General features: G+C 46.0%; 1 protein-coding gene and 1 non-coding gene across 12 annotated transcripts in view; one reads left to right on the top strand and one right to left on the bottom strand.

Moving 5' to 3' along the window:
* The first annotated feature begins 1 nt into the window (after position 1).
* LOC115542262 (CLIP-associating protein 1-B) overlaps positions 2 to 10615 on the top strand; it is a 52102-nt gene continuing 41488 nt past the window's right edge. For all 11 annotated transcript variants that reach the window (XM_030354462.1, XM_030354460.1, XM_030354461.1 and 8 more), the window contains exons 1-7: positions 2 to 1094; positions 3958 to 4036; positions 5098 to 5201; positions 5628 to 5719; positions 6358 to 6433; positions 8174 to 8271; positions 9487 to 9557. In XM_030354462.1, the coding sequence (XP_030210322.1) occupies positions 900 to 1094; positions 3958 to 4036; positions 5098 to 5201; positions 5628 to 5719; positions 6358 to 6433; positions 8174 to 8271; positions 9487 to 9557 (715 nt within the window). In that variant the 5' untranslated portion in view covers positions 2 to 899. The remainder of the gene's footprint in view (positions 1095 to 3957; positions 4037 to 5097; positions 5202 to 5627; positions 5720 to 6357; positions 6434 to 8173; positions 8272 to 9486; positions 9558 to 10615) is intronic.
* LOC115543163 (U4atac minor spliceosomal RNA) lies at positions 3213 to 3342 on the bottom strand. Its single transcript, XR_003976687.1, has one exon. It is a non-coding gene; the product is annotated as a U4atac minor spliceosomal RNA (small nuclear RNA).

Raw genomic sequence — 10615 nt, 5'->3', positions numbered from 1 at the left:
GAATGACTTTTAGTCCTCAATATGGAAAAGTTATAAAGTCCTGAGCATAGTCGCCTTCACGGTGCCCCCCCCAAAAAGAAACAACCAACTAACGACTCTCTATTGCAGAGGCTAAAAAGTGACCCAAAGTGAGGTTAATGCTGGGTTTCAGCCACAAGCACCAGCGCCGCTGTGACTCCTACGGGACGGACCGAGCTCTGGGTTTCTGTGATCCTGAGCTGTTTATCATGCAGGCTGTGATCCCGCTTGGGAACAGTAAACCCGCCGCCGATCGCAGGTGAGACCACAACAGGCTAGGTGGAAAGCTAACGGTGTCTGCCGACGGGAAACTAAACCCAGATAGCCCCTTATCGCTCAACGTGGATTGTGTTTTTTCTTTTTTCTTTTTTTTAATAGCATGCCGTGCTAGCTAACGGTAGCACCGGGTGTTGCACTGCTAGTCGGCTAGCCTGCCGCCTTGTGTGTCACCACACAGGGACGCCTCTCGTGTGTTTATAACAGTAAACCAGACACACGGAATCCGACATCAGCCGTTCATAAGGTAGCGAGTGACGTCACAAAGCCCAGTACACATCTCGTGGGGGACTTTGGCTTGATATGCAAATACTTAGACAGGCAGACTTCAAAGGTCGCCGCTATCTATCCATCCATTTCAAGTTTATCGTAAACTTTGCCTGATTATTGAGATCTACGAGTGGACCATCCTCTGGGCGGTTGACCCATGCCATGCGACGCTGGATGATGTCCTCCAGGACCAGCGAGCAGCACGCTAGGCGGCCCGCATCGTCACCCAGTCTAGGGGTGTCTGAAGTGTAAGCCTGGGGGCCCCGTGGAAGTGTTCGCCTGTGAAGGGTTTCTTGACTATTTAGCCGACCGCTTGGATTGCAAGACCAACAACAATGGAGGTAACGATGGATTACTGCGTGGAGCTAGTGCTGCAGAAGGACCTGGGGAAGCGGCTGCAGACGGGCCCGGAGCTCACGGAGCTGCTGTTAGACCCGGAGAGGCTCCCGACCCTGGAGCAGGACCCGGCTCTGCTGGACCGGATGGTGGACGGCGTCGCCAGCTCCTGGGTCAATAACAGTCATTTCAAGGTGGGGTGATGAGATGACTTGGTACCGTAAATGACCTGGAACTCTACTGCGGGGCGAGTACTTTGGAGCAGGAGGCTGTTGGTTCAAAGCCCTGATTGTCTAAAATCGTGAACATCTGTACTAGGAGGATGAATATAAGCACGTGTATTTTCTGGGTGTGGTTAATTGCAGACACACTATTAATATAAATGATGTCTGAGTGTTATGTTTATAAACCTGGTCGTGTGGTCATTAAACTAGGCTGATTGTTCTAGCTTGTCTAATGTAAACAAACAATAACCACATGCAAGTGTATTATCCCTGGTTTGCCAGCCTGCTTAAACCTGCTGAGCAACCTTCTAGAGTCAACATAAGGGTTCCAACTCAGATTTGATTTCCTTTTAAATATAATTATTTTAATTGTGACTTCCTTTCGATTTTTGACGTTACCTGAAAACAGTGGGCAGGTAGGTTACGGTGCCTTTCTTAAGTGTGGCTAGCCTCCATCTATCACAGTAAGCTTGTGCCACAGGTGACTGGACTCACACACCCACCACTTGGCAGGACTTCAGGTGTTTCGGACAAAGTGTCCTGTGGGACTGTTTGAAGCTGAAAGGGCTTTCTATAATTGAGTGGCAGAGTGGTTTAAGTCGTGAGTCTGATGCTATATTGTGTAATGGATGCTCTACTAGCATGCATTAGCTGTGTGTGTGTGTGTGTGTGTGTGTGTGTGTGTGTGTGTGTGTGTGTGTGTGTGTGTGTGTGTGTGTGTGTGTGTGTGTGTGTGTGTGTGTGTGTGTGTGTGTGTGTGTACACACTGGAACCGCCTGAGTGAATCTCTCCCTCCCCCATGATGCACCTCTTCAAACTGAACAGTAGGTCCATCAGGCCTTGTGGTCCTGCTAATTAAAGCTGTTGTACTCATTACTGCGTAGTAAGCGATAAGGCGTTGGAGACACTGGTAGCCAGAGGTGGAATTAAAACCAAGATACCAGGTTCCTAATACAATGTGTTTCACACACACACGCACACACACACACACACACACTCACACACACACACACACACACACACACACACACACACACACACACACACGTACACGTACACACACACACACACACGTACGTCAACGCAGCCAATCAGAACCCTTCCTGCTCCGCCACAGCCATCGGGACCCGCAATGAGGGCGCGGGCCCCCTGTGGCGGGGCGGAGCTAGTGCCTGTGGCCTGTGTTGAGTTTCATCTGTCCCTCCCCTCCCTCTTCCTCCCAGCCCTATCTGCCACAGATAGAACGCTCCCTTCACTCGCCTCACAGCCGGTCTGTCAGCAGACTGGCCTGAGGGAGGAGGAGGGAGGCAGGCATAGCAAGAGCTGCAGAAAAAAGGCTTAGAGGGGTAAGGCCGAGCCTGTACGCTTATAAAGGCTTGGATATGGTTTCATGGAGAGCGCGGTTCATGTGGGTCATGTATAGTGGATTAGCATGGGGCCAAGCCCATGTCTTCCCTGTGAGCTGTATGCTCCGAGAATCGCAGGGAGGGAGGGGGGGGGGGGGGGGGGGGGGGGGGGGGGGGGGGGGGGGGGGAGGACAAACAGAACCAGGCCACATGATTTGCGGGTAACGGCACCACTGACGTTGCGCTGGCTCCGGGACAGACCTTGACATGTCCGGCCGGCGTGGAGACAGATGGTGAAAGCAGGAATGGGGCCAGGAAATCAATGACATGAAGTGTTTGGGTGCAGCAACCCTACATTTACCGAGCGGTCCTTTGGGACGGCCACGCCTAGTGGGTTATAGTTGAGGTGTACCACTCAAGATCCCTCCTTTTTCTTCCTTCCGGGGTGATGACTGGTGTATTCCTTGTTCTTTGGCGTGTCATAAATTATCTTATCGTTCTATAAGTATGAAACAGCCGTGATTTGATATTTGAGGATTCTATTGTCGTTTCGTTACCCTCTAGCATCACATGTAACTAGAGCGGCTCGAAACGATGTTGCCATTCATGACCCACCCACAAAGCATGTGGGCAGCTGCGATCATGTTGTTAACCGCAGCACGAGTCGGCGGCCAGCAGATGGTGCCAGTGGGTGGTTTATTAACATTTATTTATATGGTGTATTGCTTCTTTTCAAAAGAAGTGTTCCAAAAATTGCACCATTGCCCGAACACGAGGTTCAGGTGATGCGAATGTGTCGATTATGGTGTTAGCAGAGTTACTCTCACTAGACGTTCATAGAGTATCTCAAGCCACCCCAAGACAAGGAAAGTAAGTATTGGTGGCGGAAGAGGACTACTACTTGGTGCGTCACGTAATGTGACTCATGGTGGCATTTATTGTCAACTCTGAAACAAACAATGCAAGAAAAGAACGGTATTTGCGTGTTCAAAAGTAATGAAGTGAAACCTGCATTTTGTTCAGTAATGGCATAAAGGGAGCTGAAAGAATCTGCTGTGTGCATATTACCCAGAATCCTTTGCAGGCAGACTGCTTTGCTGTTGCTATTGATTTCAAAATAAAAGCAGGCCAAACGGTTTAGCTTTATACCAGTGTTTCCCCCATCACTGTATGGTTAAGGCGGCCGCCTTAACAACAATAGGGCCCCGCCTTGACTACCAATGTATAAAAAAAATAAAAATAATATAATTATCATTATTATTATTTTTTTTTTAATTATTATGCATCAACAAAGTACCAAACTCAGTTTTGTAATTTGTACACCCCCCCCCCCCCCCCCCCCCCCGCTCCATGACCACCTAAGACATTTTTACAGTTGAACACTGTATACTGTTCAACCTGTATACTGTTCAACCATCACTTGTATTCATATACTCCTATAATTATCTCCTTCTCTTGTGTAATACGTTTTTCATTTTATGATTTAGGTGGTTTTATTTGGAATGGACATTCTATCAGCCCTGGTAACAAGACTACAGGAGAGATTTAGAAATCAGGTTGGAACAGGTATGAATATCATTTTTTATCCAACACATCATTGAAAGACAATTGACCATATGGTACTGATGTACACTGATATTATATAACAGTTTATTATGCTATTATATATACAATTAAATAGATTGGATTACCAAAATGTAATTTGTTTTACACACAATATTGTCTTTCTTGGATCCAATACAACATTTTTTTATTGGACTTTGTCACAAAGCTTGGGTCAGTTCCAGCTCTAATTCCACAACTCATATCTACCATAATACCATGATGTACATCAGAGCAGATGATGAAGTGCTTGAATAGAGGCTTTTATGAAGTATAAGCTTAATGATATTGTTTGATTTGCAATTCATTCATATTTTCTTATCAAATATCATGTATTCTTCATTGTTTAAAGATGAAGATAAACTACAAATAATGCAAATTGTCACTCTTCTTCTCCACTTCTACAAACAATTTCAAGTCGTTAAATATTTTTTAAATGGAAAAAAAATGGAAAGCTACCAGACGTCTAAGCGCTCATTTTGAGGCTAAAGTAAATGTTGAAATGTGAGTAAATACCTGCAGGCTAACCTATACTTCCACTTGGGTCTGTCTGGCCGTCTGTCTGTGTGTCTGTCCTGTCTTTCCTGTATTTCCTATCTTGTCTGTCTGGCCTTCCGTTCGCTGGCGTGTCTGTGTGTCTGTCTGTCTGTCTGTCTGTCTGTGTATCTGTCCTGTCTTTCCTGTACGTCCTGTCTTGTCTGTCTGGCCTTCCGTTCGTTGGTCTGTCCGTCTGTGTCTTTCTGTCTGTCTGTCCGTCCGTCCGTCCGTCCGTCCGTCCGTCCGTCCGTCCGTCCATCCGTCCGTCCGTCCGTCCGTCCGTTGGTCTGTCCGTCTGTGTCTTTCTGTCTGTCTGTCTGTCTGTCTGTCTGTCTGTCCGTCTGTCCGTCTGTCCGTCCGTCCGTCCGTCTGTCTGTCTGTCTGTCTGTCTGTCCGTCTGTGTCTGTCTGTCTGTCCGTCCGTCCGTCCGTCCGTCCGTCTGTCTGTCTGTCTGTCTGTCTGTCTGTCCGTCCGTCTGTCTGTCTCAGTGCTGCCCAGCCTGATGGATCGGCTGGGCGATGCCAAGGACGCTGTCCGGGACCAGGACCAGGCCCTGCTCTTGAAGATCATGGACCAAGCCGCAAATCCACAGGTAGCAGACGCACACACACACTCGCTCGCTCACTCACACTTTTCTGGTAATGCGCACACAAACACACACACACACACACACACACACACACACACACACACACACGTTGCTCCAAATGAATATGCACACTTCATTTATTATTTGATTTGATTTATTATTGAGTTCAAATAAGAAATCCAAAGAAAGAATGCAGATAATCTCTTGATCTTAGTCTCTCTCTCTCTCACACACACACACACACACACACACACACACACACACACACACACACACACACACACTGCTCCAAATTATTATGCACGTCTCATTTATTTATCAGTTTTTTTTATTTATCAATTATATATCTCAAACTTAGTGCCACACCCACACCCACACCCACACCCAGGTGGTGTAACTCCATGCCGGTGCTTGTGTTTGTGTCTTCAGTACGTGTGGGAGCGCATGCTGGGCGGATTCAAGCACAAGAACACCAGGAGCCGGGAGGGACTGTGCCAGTGCCTCATCGCCACCCTCAACGCGTGAGTCTGTCGGGTTGCCCCGCCTCCGAGGCGCTAAGCCTTCTGGGAGCTGGCAGTACATCAGAATGCATCATGGGAGTTTTCATTTGCTGATGACGTTTGAGGGAACCGAAGAGTGGTTGTAGTAGTGTAAAATCCAAAGTAAAGGTAATGATACCTAGGCTAATCAAAATTAATTTCTATAGTGGACAGGGTGACCACGTTGTTTTGAAACGTTTTTTGGTCTCTTTTTCTAAAAGCTAATAAAGAGACCGGTGCCCAGACAGGATATTTTGGGGGCTTCTTTTTCTTCTTCAGATTTGCCTCCGTTTTGGAATTAAAGGAGCATAGGAATGTTAATGGTAGTAATGGTGTTGGGTCATTGTTTAGAAATGATTTGTGAAATGTTTTGTGGAGTGTTTGAAACTGGCACAGCATTTCTTATGCAAGGCGTAGCAGAACAAGGTTTCCATTAGCCTCAGGTCGGGACAAGAAAATAAATAAAAGAATCCCATGATGCACTCTGATGTACAAGCCCTGTAGCAGTGTATTTATACAGTGGCCAGTTTAAACAGTGTTGTTTTTAATCCTTTTTCTGACTATTTTTCTAAGAGCGTCTGTCTCCAGACAGGGTGTTTTAGCTCCTTTTTCTTCTTCAGATTTGGATCTCAGAGCCTGACGCTCAGCAAGATAGTCCCTCACATCTGTAACCTCCTTGGGGACCCCACGAGTCAGGTACGCACGCCTGGAAACTAAGTATACTGTAGATGTACTGTTGTAATGGTAAAGTATCGTTTAGTTCATGGGGCTACTCTTTTTATGTACCAGGACAAGGTAAGTAGACAAAACCAGTGAAGTTAAGTCTAAGCCCTGGTACCTGAACCATGAATAGGGTTACGAGCGACACCTGTGTTTGTCAGATGAAGAGCCTCAGTGATAAGTGTCTGTGGTGGACTGCTATGAGAACCCAACACGGAGCATCAAAGATGATCCGTTAGCACCACCTACTGGTGAAACACTGGTACTGAAGCCGAGTTTGGCGTTTACTTGTGTGAACACAGCCCCGATTGTGAGTCAGCTGACTTCAACAGCTACATTGAACCATAATGTTTTATTTTAAGTTTTCATGGTACACAAAGACACTTCACATACAATTTAAGACAAATATTTTGCCAAATACATGCCGACATAGTTCTTTGGATGCAGCCGCTTGTTGTTGGGCAAATTAAGTCACACGTATAGTTACACATCTATCTTTCTAAGAGGGTTTCTGGCTAATAAGGCGGGTGAGCCCACCGCGGGCTAGCTGTTGAACTGTCAGGAATAAGATGGCGTCCGAGTCTGTTGTCCGGTGATAAGCTGCGGTGCTCCGTCATCACCGGAACAACGCTTCCTCCAGAACAACAGGAAGTCTAGCACACACACTTCCTTTGTGGATTTGGCTAGCTGACCAACGCACACCCACATACACACATGCACACGCAGACAGACAGACAGACAGACAGACAGACAGACAGACAGACAGACAGACAGACAGACAGACAGACACACAGACACACAGACACACAGACACATATCCACACAAACCTACATGCATGCATACATACATGCATACATACATACATGCATACATACATACATGCATACATACATACATACATACATACATACATACATACATACATACATACATACATACATACATACATACATACATACATACATACATACATACATACATAGGCATGCACAGGCATGCACACACATGCATACACATAAATGCACGTGCACAGACATACAGTCATAGACATGTGCACGCACGCACGCACACGCATGCACACACATGCACACACACAGGCCCACCTAAATGCTGACTCACGTAAACTACATAGCAGGAAGTGGACATTGTCTCTGGCTGATAAATTGCTGGTTGCACGGTTCAGTCAGGCTATTATATGACCCACGGTAACTGCTTGTTGCAGCAGTATGCAAGAGTTGTTATTTACTGCCACAGCTGACTGATGTCTGATTAATTAAACATAATTTGTTTTGATTTAGTTTACATTTTCAAAGGTATAGGTCCTTTCCAAGTTGTCATTTCGAGATAAACAAGTTTTCAGGCTGATCAATCACACATTGGCAGCCACTCAATAGTAGCCTGAATGAATTATTCATGAGCATTCATCCAAAGAATGACAAATACATTATCTTGTATTTGTGCTTTGCTTTCATCTGCTCAATTACAATGAGATGGTGATGAAACAGGACAGAGATGAGCTGAAACAGGACTGAGATGTAGTAGGAGTTGTCGATGGTTATCATTCATCAGTCGGTCTCAACTAGTTGGCATTCACATATCTGGTTTAACATCTAGACCATTAACTGTTCTGCTCTCTCTCTCTCTCTCTCTCTCTCTCTCTCTCTCCCTCTCCCTCTCCCTCTCCTTCTCCTTCTCCCTCTCCCTCTCCCTCTCAGGTGCGTGACGGTGCTATGAACTGCCTGGTGGAGATCTACCGCCACGTGGGGGAGCGAGTGAGGATGGACCTGGGGAAGAAGGGCCTGCCTCAGTCACGGTGAGGCACAGGACCAGGAAGCAGTTTGGCTGCCCAAATAAGGGCAGTGCTGTCTTCTGGGAGTGATGTATAAACATAAAAAAATATTAGGTATAAAAAGTAAAATTTTATTTTTCGCTAAGGCAAGAGCCCTGCTATATATATATATATATATATTAGGGATGTCCGATATTGGCTTTTTTGCCGATAACCGATATGCGATATTGTCCAACTCTAAATTTTCCATTCCGATATCAGCCGATACCGATGTCGATATTTGGGTTATTTTTCCTCAAACCTAATTTAGGTAACATTACATATCTCCTGTTGTGGAATTAACACAACATGCTTAATGTTATTGTGATGCCCACTGGATGCATTCTTGAATGCAACAAGGCTTTCCAAATGTTAACATTGTCTGTGCAAAATAAGAAAAATACTTCAACTTAATTTAAGGGAAAAGTGCCATGTTTATTTTTATTTTTTTAATGGTCTCAGACAACAGTTTGGATTACACTCTCCCTGAGATAATCTTGACAGTGCCCACAACAAATAGGACAAACTTGACTTCACAAATGATAAAACATTGTACCTGAACAACTATGTGCAACATAGCAGTATGTTTCTTTAACTAAAACTCAATAACCTTAATTGAATAAATGCACAAATATGAGTCAATTACAATGTGCACTGTACTGCACAATTTTGAAAACATTTATTTGAGCTATAAATAAAAAAAATAAATAAAATAAAAAAATAAATAAAAAATCGGTTTTAAGGCAAAAAAAATCCGATACCGATATTGACAGATATTACATTTTTATGCTAATATCGGGCCGATAATATCGGTGGGCCGATAATATCGGACATCTCTAATATATATATATATATATGTATATATAATCAATACTTTATCAGACTGGTAGGAGGCCTAGACATCTCAGCTTCATGCTTCGTGATGTGTCATTTATATAGAACGGAGGAGGGAGTTTTTTTGGACATCTGCTCTATTGGAAAGAGGGGGAGGGGGCGGGTGTATTTTGGGATGGTGGTGTGATGTTCTGATGGCCTCTTTATCTTATCCACACACACACACACACACGCACACACATACCTTTTTTCCGTTGTGTCTTGTCGCCCGCCGCGACTCTGCCGTCCGTCATCGAGACGACTGCCTGTCGAACCCTTCCTGAATGACTGACTCTGTCGCCGTCTGCTCCTTCCTCTTTTCCGCAGGTTGAACGTCATCTTCAGTAAATTCGACGAGGTCCAGCGGTCGGGCAGCATGGTCCTCTCGCCCCTGTCTGGTGAGTCTTCAGCCGACCCTGAGACACATGACTGTAACGCTGCTGGGGGTTACACACCACCTGGGTGGCTTTTACTGGGCTCCTCCAAACACAAGGACACAGGGAGGGGGGGGGGGGGTGTTGGAAACTGGTTTATTGTAGAAGTTTGAAGACTGATATGTGACCTGCTGCTCCGTTTTGCTAGCAGGAGGTGTGTGTGTGTGTGTGTGTGTGTGTGTGTGTGTGTGTGTGTGTGTGTGTGTGTGTGTGGGTGTGTGGGTGTGTGTGTGGGTGTGTGGGTGGGTGGGTGGGTGGGTGGGTGGGTGGGTGTGTGTGTGTGTGTGTGTGTGTGTGTGTGTGTGTGTGTGTGTGTGTGTGTGTGTGTGTGTGTGTGTGTGTGTGTGTGTGTGTGTGTGTGTGTGTGTGTGTGTGTGTGTGTGTGTGTGTGCGCTCAGAACTCACATACACACAAACAGGTTGAGTGCCGACCTCCCGTTTCGTTGGGCCTCACCTCTGTGCGTTTTACAAATGGGGATTGTTTGCTCATTTCGGCCCAACCTGTAGACAGACGAGCCTACCTGTCTCTCTACCTAGTACGTACCCCAGGTACCTGCGTGCATTCTGCCCTTGCCCATATTGCATCACAGGGTCTTCCGATATGCTATGCAGGCTTTTCACTAAAGCTAGCGAGCTAGTCGCTTGTTTCGGGGGAGTGGTTTTGGAGGAAGGCCTGAAAGGAGGGCTGGGAATTTCTTCAGTTGCGCACTTTAAAAATTGAGCCTACTCTGGTTGGTTCTTCTGCATCGCCTACCCTAGCTTTAAGCAGAAGAGCAAGTTTGGTCGGACGCTGGAGTCAAGGTGGGGGTGGGTGCTTTATTATGGTAGATAATAGTCAGTTGTTGAGTTAGAGCTGGGACTGACCCAAGCTTCGTGGCAATGTCCAATAAAAACGCCAGAACAAACGTTTAGCTGAAGGCCGTGATGAAGAGCTGGGCTTTAAGGCTTGATTTGAAGGCAGTAGGGAGTGAGCCTCCGGACTGTCTGGGAATGGGGAATCGGAGGAAACATTTCACTCCCTG

Source organism: Gadus morhua, chromosome 4 (genome assembly GCF_902167405.1).
Source record: "Gadus morhua chromosome 4, gadMor3.0, whole genome shotgun sequence".
Lineage (NCBI taxonomy): Eukaryota > Metazoa > Chordata > Actinopteri > Gadiformes > Gadidae > Gadus > Gadus morhua.
This window is presented reverse-complemented; position numbering and strand designations above follow the sequence as displayed.